Genomic DNA, 17,357 nt, shown 5'->3' on the forward strand with positions numbered 1-17,357 from the left:
TTCGATGCTAGACGACCTTCGGCCCATGGGGATAGGGACAGATGTATCCATACTCGTCTCAGTTTCCGAGACCGCTCAAATGTGCCAGCCTCCTACGTCCCCCGACCCAGGTCACATTCTCGAAAAGCCGTAACGACTCGCCCCAAGCGGGCATCTTCCAAGCCACGCCAGAAGGCGGTTTCGGAGGCGAGTTCGAGTTGGTGCTGGTTTCACCGTGCCTTCGGGGCCGGTGCCCGTCATTGTCGAGCTCCCTGCTCATACAAGGCGGGAACTTCCCGAGCCGGTGAGTAAATACGGCCGTACTCACCGGCCCTTCACCTCAGTTTGACCGTTTATTTTACGTGCACGAATATCGCACTAGCGCTAGGTACCCAGTGGATACAGGTGCCCAAGTTTCTGTCGTACCTATCAGTAACAGTAAGTCTCAAGCTACGATGCTTCGACTACGCGCTGCGGATGACTCAGTCATTCCTAACTATGGTACACGACAACTTACGGTCAATCTGAGCAAACACCCTTACGAAGGCCCTTTTCACGTGATTTCCCGTCACGAAAAGACCTTCAAGGTTGATCGACATGGCCGCGTCAAAGTAGTCAGCATTGATCGTCTCATGCCAGCACACGTCGATGACAGTGCCCTACCTGATAAGCCGAGACCCAATGCTAGACCTATCAAAGCTCCTAGCGGGATCTCTACATCTACTTCGGATCCCACGCTAGATGCTTCTGAGACCTCATTCTCACGTCCCAGTCAACAGCACGTGTCGTCTGCCCCGTCTACGGACGAGACTTTCGTCTCACGTCCAGACCAGCAGACCACACCGCCCTTGACTGCGGATGAGATTGCAGGCTCACGAGGTTCGAACGAGACTACCGTCTCACGTTCCGGTCGCCGAGTACGCTTACCCGTATGCTTTCGCGACTAACCTCATAACCAACTGCGGATACAGTATAGGACCCTAACCCTATACTACACGAATGCTACACTTTTCTCTTTTTCTCTCAATTTTTTTTGTTTACCCCGAGCCTACTCCTCCGACCATCGTCGTTTTGGTATCGTCGACTTCAGTAAATTTTGGCGAAAGCTGGCCTGATCACCCACGCTCTAGTCAACGCACTCAGTCGACCTCTCTGGCTCCAAATACGTATAGTATACATTTGGTCCCGAATATGGTTATCCTGGTCGCATCTGGTTCCTTGGCTCCATCTGGTTTCGTCCTACGTCTGCAGCGTTTCTGGTCCGGACCTCTACGAACGCAACCTTCAGATTCTGGATACAAACCACTCCAGTGTAGCATGCTAATCCAAGCAATTAACACAGTACGTTCCTTCTGGTACCGTTCTACGTCAAAGACTTTTGGTGGCAACTCGAGGATCAACGATCACTTCCTGTTCTGCCAACGCCTCCGTCCTACAATTGCACGTTTCGCGATCAGTCCCACGAACGAAACCGCTACGTATCGAAAGTGTAAACCCTTTCTAGCGGGGGGCTCCTGTAGTGACCGGCCAGTCTCGATAAGAACACGATTGGAATAACGGAAACAATTATTATTATTGTAACCAATTGTACCAGAGATTGTTTTACTGTAGTTGTTTAACTGTATCAGTTTCACTTCTTGTTCCGCTATCCGCCTTGTTTGGTTCGAACTTGCTCACGCACTGCCTGTTCGCCTGTACTCTTTGGCACGTCTCGGTATTATTTCGATACCACGAGATCGCCAATAAATATACTTGATCTGGACTAGTAAAGCCTTCTGATTTACGGGCTATCAAGGGAACCAAGTCGTTTTTGGATGCGTAATCGAATAGTAGTGGTGATCATAGTCCGTCCACGACTGGACATCCACTACAAACTGGTGAGCCGTATTTGGAATACTTACTATAAACTGGTGAGCCGTATTTTGGAACACGCACAATATCTGGTGAACCAAAACTGGTAACGCAATTCATCGAGCACAGTTCAAACTTGGCCATTTTTCCAACCCAGATCAATTCGGTGAGTCTGTGTATCTATCCACTTCTGTTGCATATATTCGTATTGATATTTTCAATATATAATATCTTGGCAACTTACTATGGTGGGTAACGATAAGAATAGTATAAATATTATAGACTCCGAGGTACAGGCTATTAATTTTCGACTGGTTCCTTTCATCCCTCATGATCCAGAAGTCTGGTTCGCGGCACTGGAATCTCAATTTGAGATCCGCTGCATAACCAACCAAAGGCAAAAGTACGCCTATGCTTTGGAATCATTGCCCGGGGATCACTTAACTGCTGTTCGTGAGGTTGTCCTCAACCCGAACGTTCCGAACGTTTACGACCGTCTTAAGGATGCCATCCTTCGACATTTCCTCCCATCAAGAGAGGAACGATTGAGGACTCTATTAGCACGTCACCCTATGGGTGATGCTAAGCCGAGCCACCACTTCACGCGCCTGCAATCCCTTGCAGGAAACTCGACAGCCGACTCCGAAATAGTCAAAGAGTTATGGCTCGAGGCATTACCAGCTAGTATCCAACCAACTCTTACGGTCCTGCTCGAGGACACCCCACTGAACAAGGTGGCCCTCATAGCAGACAAAATTCTATCACGTGCTTGCGCCAAAGACAACTGTATTGTTGCCTCTACTTCCCGTTCAAACATGGATTTCGATGCTAGACGACCTTCGGCCCATGGGGATAGGGACAGATGTATCCATACTCGTCTCAGTTTCCGAGACCGCTCAAATGTGCCAGCCTCCTACGTCCCCCGACCCAGGTCACATTCTCGAAAAGCCGTAACGACTCGCCCCAAGCGGGCATCTTCCAAGCCACGCCAGAAGGCGGTTTCGGAGGCGAGTTCGAGTTGGTGCTGGTTTCACCGTGCCTTCGGGGCCGGTGCCCGTCATTGTCGAGCTCCCTGCTCATACAAGGCGGGAACTTCCCGAGCCGGTGAGTAAATACGGCCGTACTCACCGGCCCTTCACCTCAGTTTGACCGTTTATTTTACGTGCACGAATATCGCACTAGCGCTAGGTACCCAGTGGATACAGGTGCCCAAGTTTCTGTCGTACCTATCAGTAACAGTAAGTCTCAAGCTACGATGCTTCGACTACGCGCTGCGGATGACTCAGTCATTCCTAACTATGGTACACGACAACTTACGGTCAATCTGAGCAAACACCCTTACGAAGGCCCTTTTCACGTGATTTCCCGTCACGAAAAGACCTTCAAGGTTGATCGACATGGCCGCGTCAAAGTAGTCAGCATTGATCGTCTCATGCCAGCACACGTCGATGACAGTGCCCTACCTGATAAGCCGAGACCCAATGCTAGACCTATCAAAGCTCCTAGCGGGATCTCTACATCTACTTCGGATCCCACGCTAGATGCTTCTGAGACCTCATTCTCACGTCCCAGTCAACAGCACGTGTCGTCTGCCCCGTCTACGGACGAGACTTTCGTCTCACGTCCAGACCAGCAGACCACACCGCCCTTGACTGCGGATGAGATTGCAGGCTCACGAGGTTCGAACGAGACTACCGTCTCACGTTCCGGTCGCCGAGTACGCTTACCCGTATGCTTTCGCGACTAACCTCATAACCAACTGCGGATACAGTATAGGACCCTAACCCTATACTACACGAATGCTACACTTTTCTCTTTTTCTCTCAATTTTTTTTGTTTACCCCGAGCCTACTCCTCCGACCATCGTCGTTTTGGTATCGTCGACTTCAGTAAATTTTGGCGAAAGCTGGCCTGATCACCCACGCTCTAGTCAACGCACTCAGTCGACCTCTCTGGCTCCAAATACGTATAGTATACATTTGGTCCCGAATATGGTTATCCTGGTCGCATCTGGTTCCTTGGCTCCATCTGGTTTCGTCCTACGTCTGCAGCGTTTCTGGTCCGGACCTCTACGAACGCAACCTTCAGATTCTGGATACAAACCACTCCAGTGTAGCATGCTAATCCAAGCAATTAACACAGTACGTTCCTTCTGGTACCGTTCTACGTCAAAGACTTTTGGTGGCAACTCGAGGATCAACGATCACTTCCTGTTCTGCCAACGCCTCCGTCCTACAATTGCACGTTTCGCGATCAGTCCCACGAACGAAACCGCTACGTATCGAAAGTGTAAACCCTTTCTAGCGGGGGGCTCCTGTAGTGACCGGCCAGTCTCGATAAGAACACGATTGGAATAACGGAAACAATTATTATTATTGTAACCAATTGTACCAGAGATTGTTTTACTGTAGTTGTTTAACTGTATCAGTTTCACTTCTTGTTCCGCTATCCGCCTTGTTTGGTTCGAACTTGCTCACGCACTGCCTGTTCGCCTGTACTCTTTGGCACGTCTCGGTATTATTTCGATACCACGAGATCGCCAATAAATATACTTGATCTGGACTAGTAAAGCCTTCTGATTTACGGGCTATCAAGGGAACCAAGTCGTTTTTGGATGCGTAATCGAATAGTAGTGGTGATCATAGTCCGTCCACGACTCGACATCCACTACAGATGGATCAACGGGTACTCGACATCTAATGACGACTTTATTAGTTTAACAGATCCTGATCAATTGTAAGTGCACAGCGAAACATTACTGTCATTTTTTGGTAACCCTGTGGAGATAGGCTTAAAAAACCTATTCTTTAAATATTTGTTGATATCATTTGCATTTATTTTGTCAATTTTCACAATCTGTACATTTTTCACAAAACGATTGTACTGGTTGTTTAAGTTTATGATCTTGAACACTATTTCCTTCCGTTTTTGAATCCCACATAGCATGACACTGTTAATCGCTCATAAATAAATACACTGTTATACACACGCCTCTCGTTCCACAATGCTTGTGGATATAATAACTGAAGTATTAATTAATTATCATCTATATTTATAGACTGTTGTCCCTTAACTTTTATTTGTGTTCGTAACTTATAAGTTGTATATTATTATATTGACTTTTGGACGTAATAACTTTATCGCTATTTTTTGAGTTTGTATACATTTTGGTCTGCCACAAACCACTTCTCATACAAAATGTTAATTTCAACAAACCTGACGGATTCACTTTCTTCATCTTTATTCGTCCAAATTACTATTTTTTTCTTCATCAGTTAGGTGCATGAACTATTTATAAGTATATCATGTGATTGAAACTAGTATAAGATTTTTAAATCGAATTTTTTAGCAGTCTATCATAATTCAGCCGATCAATCATACACAACATCGAACCTGAAAGATATTTTCATCGGTTTAAGTTGTTAAACCACATCAATATAGAAAACTTTCATGACTGTAACAGATCCATTGAAAACAGAAGGATCAACAGTATCAGTGGTAGTGGAAGAGACTCGATATGAACGAGATAATTTGCGACGTAATAATAAATCCACAGAATAAGAAAGGAACAAAATAATCGAGAAGCTCGGTATCTGAGAGAAAACTAGTATTCGATTTATTTCCCAGAAACACGCAGTCACTCACTTGACCTCACCCCGCCACACTGGAGAATTAACGAGATACACCCTCCATGTATCTGGTAACCCCATTGCTAGTTTTCGTGGACTGGCAGGTGTAGGAATAGCACTAAGTACGAGGGCAGAACAAGCACTATTAGAATGGTTCCCCGTTAAAGATCGCTCATGTGCCGCTCGACTAAATGGCTCCGTAAGAACTCGGAAGGATAGGGACACACGTCGTTACCTTTTCGTCGTTTCTGCATACGCTCCCTGGATGAAGTGCAAGATGACTTTTGCAAAAAGCTCTCTGAACTTGTTCATAGAACTAAACTCTCAGACATAGTACTCGTTACAGGTGACTTTAATACCTGTGTAGGTTGCTTGAACCGAACAGAAAGACATTTGGGTGGATATTTAAGTAGCCCAGCTTAACGAACAAATAATGATGATCGTCTGTTGCAACTGTGCTCAAAAAATCATTTATCTTTAGCAAGCAATAATTTTAAGCTTTTGTTGTGATTCAAAGCATTCGGAGGACTTCATTTTGTCGGCATCTTCATCAAACAGCAGTATGTAAAATAAGTACTCCGAGTCAATATTTGCGTAGGGCCAGAAAAATCTACCAAAGCTTCAGCCAAGTCGTCCATCAAGATGTATCATTTCTGTATTCAAAATCGAATTACTAAACGTTAAACAGCTTGCCGAAGATTTCTAATGTTGGGTGAGACTAACAGCGATTAACCAGCTGTACCCCATAAATTTATCCATACGGTAGTGCACTTATGTAAACTATCCATTCTAGTCAAATATGATAATTTGATAAAATTCTACTGGACTCAGTTATCCGCTTAACCTGATAAAGAAAAGAGGGTAAACCAGGTTAGGTATTTAATTGTGGTGACAGTTGAATAACACCGAATATCAACCAAATGATCACTCGACTTGAATGTAATCTACATTAGAAGATTTAAAAATAGATGTTAAATTTTAATGAGAGAATGAAGACCAATGCAGTGGACATTTCGAGGTTATAAGGCCGTCATAGTCCGGTGACACAAGTCTCCTTTAAGGCTCCGATGAGATGGATTTCTTAATACTGGCATTGACGACAACATTAGTGTATCAACTGAGCGGTAGCGCCCATAAGTAATAGAAATCTGGAACATACTTTTCTACACGTGCGCGAAGAAACTTGACCAGAGCAATTTAAAATATTTGTCAGTATTTACCTTGACGTCCGTCCCATCACTTGACTTTTTATTGTTAATTTCGTTGTGTCTGAGCCCACGCCTTGCAAAAATGGGGAAGAAGTTTTTTGTCTGTTGTGAATTAACCCTGCCTTTGCGTATTTATTGCATCGAAAGCATACTTAGCATATGTTAACTTAAATTATTCCCATTAAGGTTTGAAATTCTTCACGAATCTGTCTTGTGATGCTCTTATTTCACCTAATGCTCACACTGATGATTATTCTATGTACATTTGATGATTTCGCCCCTCAAATCTCCTTGCGATTGTCTACTCTACGCATAAGTGTGGACAGTCAAATTGTTTCTTCCCTGTGAAGGAAGGAGTGCAATGTATTGAGTGTAAAAAGTGGTTGCACATGACGTTTAGTGGTTGAATCAGACCGCATACACAAGTTGCTGGAAGCCTAAGTCCAGTTGGCTTGAAACGTTTTAGTGTTCCAATAATACATTACTGATCTGAGAGGCAATAGGCCTTCTGGGTTTTGTCAGCGAGAAAATTGATGGTGACTGCACTGGTAACTTGAGTACTGACAGGATCCCAACATTCGAACACGAAACACCGAAAAATAGAGCCGAATAACAACACACACCCCCGCAACAGCCTCGTTTGTTCGCTCGGTCTTTGATAGACTGCTATCCTGAGCCACAGAACTAAGACCATACCAAGAAACAGCTTGAATTTGTGAAATATCATTGCAAGTCAATTGCTAGAGCTAAACAACCCTGACCGAAAAAATAAATGCATGCATTATTTGGAAGAGGTTGGAACATTTATTAGTAGCATCTTAACAAATAACTGTACCAGCATCTCGATCAAAATTTCTGTAAAAATAGGTAGGAAAACTCAATAAATGACGAACCCCGACCATGTGAACTTCTGAAGGCAATCCTGGGGTTGAGGGAACAATGAAAGTTTTGTTAACAAGTGTTCGAAGCCATGACATTTTTATAAGACCTGATACGCTTCTAGAGGATTGACCAAAATGGAAGGCGGCAATAGGTGAACTGAAAAGCCGTCGATACAATGGAGAAGAAAATGATTACTCACTAAGTTTTTAAATCATCCGATCTTGTAAATAAGTACCACCGAGCGCTTTTAGATATATATACAAATGTCCTTAGTCCGTTAAACAAATCCCACGAACTAGGAGTAGTGGTGGATGAATCAAAGCCACTCACTGTGGCTGAAACCGAAACATGGTCCGTCAAAGGCTTCGGCGTTACTCCAGAATTATCAGGATACAACTATTTAGAAGTGATAGGACTAGACACGGAAAAGGGGGGTGAGATCCCTATATACATAACTAATGATATGACTCATTTGCTTGGAGAGCCCAAGATAGTAGAACTCATGTTGTCACTGGCTATGAACTAACCTTTGAAGGTTGTACCTTTATACCTGGTGCCGTCTTCCATAGTCTAATCTGCTTAGCGGATAACTTCATTTTAGAACACATTCAGCCATCGCACAGAAATAACAGGTATCTGGTATTACAAGATTTGTACGAACCTGACGTTAGTTGGACAGAGATGGACGCCGTGTGAATTGAAAAATCTTTTTATGGTAGGCTCCCAATGTAGATTATAGAGCTTGTCTTGGTAAACCATTTATCCGAGCCCGCAGGTTTAGATTCAGATCAAGAATATTACTTCGTAAGCTTAGTAATCACTCGTGGGACCGAATATTGCCTGTCTAAATGTTCTGCTACCGTCAAATAGATATCATCCTGTTTCGTTATTCGTATTTAAAACCTGTAACATAGTATATGATCAGGTTTGAGCTCTCCTAAATGTGTGGAAAGCAGACATAACATCCATACATGAGTGTGCTGCTTCAACGGGCTGGTCAGTATATATAGGTTCATCAACTGAAGAAGGATGGACTACATTAAAAGGTAAACTTACATTAAGTTCATTCCGGTTTATAAACTGCTTAGTACCACGTCTTACTATTAAATCCTTGGGACAGTCGAAACTTCCAAACAACTGGAAAGACTCAATAATCAGTCTATTCTATAATCTGTGAAGAAAAATTTTAGTAACCATCGACCCGTTAGTCTTACCAGTGTAATCGCCAAATGAATTGAAAAAATTATCCTGTTGGTAAGCAGAGATGGATAGTGGCTAGCAGTGGAATCCAGGACGTGCGTTTCGTCCTGTTTGGGACTCGTCAGCTGGATGTACTGCATCTCAGAGTTCATGTTCACTCTGGAACTCGAACCCAGTACCCTCGCTTCAAACGCCTGTCGCAGTCCTAACACATCGATGGGAAGATTCAAACAAACAACACTAAATAAATTTATCCTGTTGGTTGTTGTAAACTGTGTCGAAAGGTTCTACAAAAAACCTATCATGCTTGACAGAACTCCGCATTACAATTGAAGACTGGATTGCAGTGAAAAATAGCATTACGTGGGTAGATGTAATCTTTGGGGATCTAAGTAAAGAATTTGACAAGGTCTCTTCTCCTGAGTCAAAAACCAAAACGGAAACGTTTTGGGATCCCTTCTGAGACCATAAACTGAATGAATGACTTTCTTTACCAACACGACAATCCATGAAAAGTGGTGGCCGCCAATGCGAAATCCTCGGTCCTCTTCTTTTTACTCTATGCCGAAAGCATTAAAATCATTTGATCTACTCTTTACGAATGATATAAGGACCTATGCCCAGTATGTCAGATGGAATAGCATTATAGGATGACCTAAATTCATCGGTTGAATCAATTTGTAGCGGTAAATAAATCCACCAAATAAATAGCTCTATAAGTCTTCAAAAGTTGATGGTGACTGCATTAGTCCTACTGGACTCACTAAACTGAAGGCTCTCGGTCACGGATCCTCACCATATCACAAGTAGGTAAACCGTACTAGAAATTCCTATCAACCGTCAGCCAGCTTAGACTAAACGTTCCTTTGGCATACCGATAGCCTTCCTGACGTCTGACTTGACTGAGTTGACATACTGCAATTATAAAGGTGTTACTGATTAAGGCACCGTCAAACTCCGAATACTTAAGACATCTTTAGATGCGCAGGCAGCTATAAGAAGTTTATTCTAACAAGAGTGTACTAATGTGAATAAGAAACCATGACGATTCATATCGCCACACAACAAACGAAGTTTTGTTGCCTAAAGATATGGATCACGAAGACCTAGTAGTTATAATAAGCATCGACCTCAGGACTAGAAGTAATTGTCAGGCTGAATGTGCCCAAGGCTTCAAAGTCTTACAGGCTACTCGCAAGCCGTCTCACTACATGAGCGAGAAAATGATAAAGGCATTTTTCACGACTTTTTGAGGCCGCACTTGGACTATGGGATTCAAAAAGTGAGTCCTTGATTTAGGTAAGAAGAGGATATCCTCGGACGAGTTCAATGGCGATGGACCAAAATGGTGTTAGTTGATAAATCACCTGCAGAACACGGCTTTAATTACCAATCGTAATTCTACTTTGGGGATTGAACTTTACGACTGACCTATTATTCAACTGTTACACACTGGATTACATATATAACAGATTTTGATACTACAACACAGAGGATAACAAGTAATGAACACTGACTTCTATGAGATTGAATCGCTGATAATTAGTAACCCTTAAAAGTTGAGGATGCAACAAAACATTCCAACTACTTAAATAAAGAACTCAAGTATTCTGAGAAAGTGCAGCACACATTGAGTATTGTATAAAATTAGATCGCGGCAAAACTAAAATGGACGGCTCTGGGGTTTTAAATTGTGAGTTAATGAACCTTGTCAAGAAACGGGTAGCTTGCAGAGACAGAATTGTTGAACTGTATGATAAACATACCAAGGAAAAACTTAACAAGATGGTAAGCGGTTCTGGTTGCTTCAAAACTTCACGCTAGAAAAGTGATGAAAGTTGTATAACTACAAGTCACGAACAACATTGTGATAATTTATGCCTCTCAATGCTTGATATTCCACCAAGCGTTGTACGTATAAATGACATAACTGAGGTATGTTCGTTAACCAAGTCGGCTACCGTCCAGGAAGAGGAATCGCTTATTCGTCAATTAAAAGCAATAAACGATTTTGATGTCACAACGACGGGTTGTCACCCTGACTAGCAGTTTATCTAGTAAGACCGTTCTGTTATTAAATTTTTCCACAGTAATTCGCTGGCCGACCGTGGTCTTCAAAATTTGTTGGCAAGCCTCTACCATCTGGTATGACCAACTGACGTACGCACAGTTGATGTCGTGGTACTACCTTATCTACCAACAGCGACCAAGATTACCGTGTACTTATGTGATTCTGAAGTCTATAAGTTTGGTATGTACGTGTGATTGCCTTGTACTTTCAACTTCATTGGACCTAATAAAATTATGAATACTGACTTTTTTTCTGTATTAGCGCAGTTTTAGTCTGCTTAGAGTATGAAAAACTGTTGCTTCTACGAAGCTGAAGAGGCAAAACAGAATTATGACTCATTACGTTTATCCATGAGTATCAGCAATACTTGGGATTTCAAGTTGGTATTTCACGTAGTCACATTTCCCTCGCCCTTTTCGTTTTCTTAAAGTCTTCCCCTCCTTTTCGTTTAATTAGATTAGAACGTCAGCGTTTTATGTGGTTAAGATATTGTGGATAGTGTTTTTCACACTGAAAGTATGCAATCACAATGGTTCACCCTATATGCTCTAAATTAAATTGTATAATCAAGATCTCCTTAGATGTGTAGTAGAGTGAAGTCTACCACATTACGAGTTTAATCCCATAATTGGCATAGACTTTGAAGTCTTTATCGGTTTACCTACAAATTTTCTGGTTAAGTACGCAAAAATAACACTAGGTAACCGGTTGCATTCTAAATGTAAGTACAAGCTCCGTCGGCCATTAGATGTTGGCTATCGACATCATGTTTTGTTTTTCAATAATGATAACTGTGGGTAGTATCCACATCGAATGTTACACTGTAATGACTTAATTTTGCCAAGTCCTTGCTTCATAACTACTGAGAATAGAGTTTCAGCGTAATTAGGTTTGGAGTGAACGATTGACATGAGTGATAGTCATTCACATGAAATCACCGCTTCAAATTTGAAATTAATGGGGACATTGTGTTCATGACCATTGTTTAATAAATAAACTAAACAATTGTTCGAACATTCAAGTCTGAAGGTGTGTTGTAGGACTCTCAATGATAAAATTATGCATTTTATTTGTTGACTTTAAAACTAACAATGTACGCTAAAGACGTAATGGTCGGTTCTGCATTGCAAAATGCAATATTAATTTCTCAGAATGGTTAATAGTTTACTGCACTCCCAAAGAAGTCTTATAACTGCATGGGAAAACATGTGTTCAGGCATAATTATACGAAATGGCTTCTTAAGAAAAGTAAATTACTGTAGTTACATCAGATTGTCAATAGTTTATTAAATCAACTTACCTCCTCTGGTGCTTCCATGTGGTATGCTGAAAACCAATCTGTCCAATTTTTTGTCTATATGATTTATGGATTTTCTGAGATTCATTTTACTCTGTTTGTCTAGCAAACTTTCAGCAAGCGATTGGTCATAATCAATAATAATATTGTCTTTATAGTATGTGAACCACTCCACTTGTTCCCTACACAAGTTCATGAACAATCAAGAAAAGTTATCAATAAAATATGTATTTTGTAGTTACCAAACATTACCTAAACCGATTTAGACACCAATAACGGGAGGATTATGCTGTAGCTTAGTTTTCTTTAGGTTCAAAGTTAACCACCAGTCCACTGTATAAGTGGGGTTTGGCTACATCTACATAACGTTACGAAGTTGGTTGATAAAGTCACTTGTGATTTTGTGAAACACCCCACTCAAAATTATTGGGCTCCTTCAGAATCCTGACAACTTTTTGAGATACGTCTCCGGCTGACCATGAGTTTAATGGTAAACGTAAATTCTTACATAGGAAATTCCTCCAAGTTTTCTTAAGGACCGATGAATCTGGGGATCGGTTTGCGCTAACGAATTGGAAATAGTAGCTATTCCTAGTAACTGTCCGAGTGAGAAATCAGATATCAGTGGAGCAATGTATTGAGCTGACAGCAAGGCAGTTAGTAACGTACGCCGGTATCTTCGACTAACAGTTTAAGTGGTCTGTTACTCCAACAGCGTCGGCCAGGGTTTCCTGTACTCTTTGGTTGGCGACTATCAATCCACTTAGCGAGACAGAGGTACGCACAGAACTTCAAATTTTGAAGCCCCACGAGTAAGAGGGCTTAGAAGACTTACCCATGGATCGTCTTGAAAATATTGTCGAACCCCTGATCGGAGAACTGACTATTGTTTAGAACAGTATATCCCGAGGTTTGGTTATATGTGTATGAGGAGTTTGACGAAATTTATTTGGTGTCATCAGTGAGACACTGGCTCTGCTAGTTCGGACGGATGTCTTAGCGATTCTTCATTGTGCATTAATTTGTGACAACGGGATGGAGTAAAATAAGCTCGAAGAGGTGGTCAATTTATGACATACCACTGTGGTATGAAAGTAAACTGGTTAGGACTGGCATCTGTCAGTCTATTGAGACTCTAGTTGAGTTCCTAGAGATCGCTACCGAACACAGCTCAGAAAAGATGCCATTAAAAAACCTGTATTCCTCTTTCACACGCCAGAATCGCGACATGAGTTCCATCAACTGGTGAAGAACTCTTCCTACCTTGTATTTCTAGTTTAACTGTATCATTTTATATTCTATTCTTATTTACTTACTGTGTTTGATTGTACTCCCTTTCTCCTTGTTTCCTTATATGGTGTGTACTACTCTCTGTTATATGAATTAGATTTTCCTTGTGATACCCTCATACCTGCAAATTAAACTTCTGGGACCCGTGTGATTACTTAGTTCCCCCTAAACACTGAAACGCAATGACTAAATTGTTTCCAGAGAATAGGCCTCAGAGCTTTATCTTAATAAAACCTTGAGACTGAATTTTATTAATTGGCGTAATGGTCAAGAAGTAAAGTGTCACATGAGACCAATGTAAGTCATAGTGTGGTATGTGCTACTGATGTTGACAGATTTAAGTAATATGTATCATCAATCGAAAATGAAATGCCTGGAAGCAGAAGGTTAAGAAGATTGAAGAAAGGAGAATCAGAACAGAGGATGATTGCTGTGGAAGCGATTAAACAATGAGGTCCAAGACGATTCATTGGCATTTTGCAGATGGAGTATTTACTTTATGGTTCTCAGAGTTCACTAAGACGTTCTGTAATGTATGTGTTCAAACACACTCGATTATCTCAACTTGTGTTCTCGTTCACTACAATGGAAATTCGAGGATGCAATTGTATGTTCACAGTGATTATAAAGGGTACGTACTTTTGTTAGGCTTTATAAATCTACCCATTATCTAATGGTACTAGATTTCAATGCATGGTAAGTAGGGTTAATGAGTATAAAAGGAGAATCTAAATGTCATCGATGTTTGGATCACCTACCCTCTTCTCAAAAACCCACTTTTTGACTGAGCAGTTTTCTTTCGACCTCAGATCACACAAAAGTTGGTCTTACAATCACAACTGCCTTATATGATTCAATTAGTAAAAATATATTCGGGTTAAGCATGGTGTATAGAGGTTAGATGTGCTTACACTTATTCGATGAGTCCCTCCTACTATGCATTATTTCATATAAAAGTAATCATATGGTGAAAATAGTTTTTGTTCAGCCTCATCAATACTCTTTAAAATATCATGCTATTTTACGGTTGTGATCAACTAACAAATAGTTGTAGTTCGAAATTCCCCCAAATAGAATTGTCTCTGGCAATCTAATTGGGAAAAGAAGTTCCTATCTGGAGCATTTACTGGTTCTGCTTACGGAAAGTCTTTTCTTAAACTAAGGCATCGGTAAATAAACAGACAGAAAATCTAAAGTTAGATTTAAATGTATTCTAAAAGATAACAATAGTAATGACCGGATTTGTAAATGCGTGTTCCTTTGTGCGTATTTCACGTGGAGGTCCACCTATCAAAAACTAGATTTTAGGTGAAACTGATAAGTTTATACATTAAGTTCATCTGGGACTATTGTGTATTTTAAACAGAGTAAGTCATTTGGTTGTGAATTGCTGGTGTACGGCGGGCTGAAGTTGGATAAATAGTAAAATTAATACTTTAACGAAACAATTACTAAATGGGTTAATCTTGGTATATATATATATATATATATATATATATTACATCACCAATACTTCTGTTTGAGCAATAATCGGTTGCCATTTCTCCAATAATTCATTTTGTTCTATTTGTGCCTGCAGCAGGTTGAACTGGAAGAAAATAAAACATAAACTGTATCACTTTGTCGTAGTAGAACGAAATAATTTTAATAACACAATCCTTGATAGTTTACCGAGCGAGGGAAGCTAAATAATCAAATGTGATGGGTCAACTAAACACACTGCTTCCATTAATAATTTACTAGTGGTGTATTAAATTTATACGATATTCGTAATATTTCTTATGAACTTTGGTGTACTTAGTTGAATAAATAGCTTAATGATATTATTCCCTTCGTAGTTTCATGAGTTCGTGCCCGAGATCTAAGACAGTTGCAATAACATCCTATTCAATTAATTACACTCTCGTTCAAAATCATATTATTTGCTTCTAACCTACTTCGATTTCACAAGTTATATTTTTCGATTTCCCCAATTAACTCGGACTCTGGTCTTTGAAAATTGTTATATTTGTATGTATTCGTACATTGCATCGCAAAATGTATGGTTATCTGTGCGGAGCATTCGAAAAGTTGCTCGATAGGATAGTTTTAAGGATTTAACAAGGTGAATATAAGATAACTCCATGTCTTCAACTTTGATGATATTTTTCTTCTATCATATAATGTCATTCAGTTGAATAACAAAACTGTCTATTTATATATTTTTCTTAGGATCCGCGTAGTTGAGGTTACTAAAGTTTTCATAGTTTCACTAAAGATAAATGATCTTTTGTCTCACCTGTGAACGTTGTGTCCATTCATCTTGGCATACATTTCTTAGTTTCATACGTCTCATTTTGTGCGAGTAATAATCAGTTAGCAAACAGAACAGGTGATTCATTTCCTGGAAAAACAGACATAACCTTTTAAGTTTCGAATCTATATTTTATCTAATTTACAAAATATAAATTGAATTGCTGGTTAGTAGTGGGTGGAGTATAATCCTCACAACCTCATTTCAGCGTTTCATGATGAGACAGATACCAGGCAAGGTTAGTAGCTAATCCATGTAAACGAATAAATTGTCCTTTAAGATATGACAATCAGTGTGAATATATCATGGTTATTTATTGATAGTTATTTAATACTTTAATTGCGAATTGATTATTTAGAGAGTTTTGTAGACTGAAATTTTATTTTTAACGGAGACCGTCTGTTGCAGCTATGCTCAGATAACCGCCTGTTTCTTGCAAATACTAACTTTAAGCACGAGGAAAAACATCTTTTGACATGGTGACCCTCGAGTTTATCCCAACGTTATACCCAACTAAATCACATCGCTAGCAGCCACCGATGGAGGGGCTCGATAAAAATCTCACTCATTCTGGAGCACATGCTTAGATTCAGATCATGCTCCAGTGCGAGCGCTTGTTTGTCTGCGTCCTACTGGATGTAGGAGAGACGATGCAAGGAAACCTCCTAGGGTTCTACCTAATGATAGCCAATCTAAGAATATATTTCAGGAACAACTAGAAAAACATTTAGAAAGCCATGTAAGTGATACCCACCTCGAGGCAGCTTGGAACGATATCCCAAAAGCTTTGGAAATAGCAGTGATATCTGCTAGTAAGGGAAACCATAAGGTCAGGGAGAAATACTGGGTCTCAGAAGCATATATATATATATTAGTATATTATGTAAATAACAACACAACTTACTTGTGAATAACCCGCGGATTTTGTCTTATCTAGACTGGTTGCATTCATGTTATCATTTAATTTTATTATATCTGTCACAAGAAGATTCTAGATGATTTAATAAGTAATTGATCATCTGCTAGGTCTGATTGACTGAGGAATAGCCAATCAATGTACTCTAATGCAATCATATACGAAACATGCTTTTACTCAATCTATTACCCTCTGACAACTTTCTAAAATGTAATTTACAAACTTAATAGCAGATGATAACTACTCGAATAGTATTGATAATAGTAAGGCTATGAAAAATACGTACATGAATAAAAGTAATTCTTCACGTATTCATTGTTAATTATTATTAAGTATATGTCATTCATCCTTTAGTGCTTTATTAAGTATTTGCAAATAATATAACATTCGTTTTATACTTATGTGTTTATTTATTAATCATATAAACTTGTATATGTTAGTATCATATCCCTAGTTTCTGACAAAATGAAAATGAATTTCAAGAAAATGTATCCTGCAAATCATTTTATTAACATTTCTATGTTTAAAGAAAAATAAAGAAAAATTTATATTTTCATAGTTGAAATCATGAGTCAATTGAAGCTAGACCACCATGGAAAACCTGGAAGCACTGGACGGCCGTTTCGTCCTATTGTGGGACTCCTCAACAGTGCGCAACCACGATCCCACCTTGCGAGATTCGAACCTAGGACCTGCCAGTCTCGCACCAGAGCGCTTAATCACTGACCAATGAGCCGGCAT

The 17,357-nt window shown here is 40.3% G+C and overlaps 2 protein-coding genes across 2 annotated transcripts in view; one reads left to right on the top strand and one right to left on the bottom strand.

The window, feature by feature from the left end:
- Smp_125990 (hypothetical protein) overlaps nucleotides 1-17,357 on the bottom strand; it is a gene marked incomplete at both ends in the record, with an annotated part of 98,659 nt that overhangs the window by 53,839 nt on the left and 27,463 nt on the right. The window lies entirely within an intron of this gene.
- Nucleotides 10,418-10,908, top strand: Smp_193150 (hypothetical protein; the record flags this gene model as incomplete). The annotated part of the gene is made up of 3 exons (XM_018794017.1): nucleotides 10,418-10,545; nucleotides 10,582-10,806; nucleotides 10,840-10,908. 2 exons carry the CDS (start codon nucleotides 10,418-10,420, stop codon nucleotides 10,793-10,795), a joined length of 342 nt encoding a protein of 113 aa, XP_018648472.1. The 3' UTR covers nucleotides 10,796-10,806; nucleotides 10,840-10,908.

This window comes from Schistosoma mansoni, chromosome 1 (genome assembly GCF_000237925.1).
Source record: "Schistosoma mansoni strain Puerto Rico chromosome 1, complete genome".
NCBI lineage: Eukaryota > Metazoa > Platyhelminthes > Trematoda > Strigeidida > Schistosomatidae > Schistosoma > Schistosoma mansoni.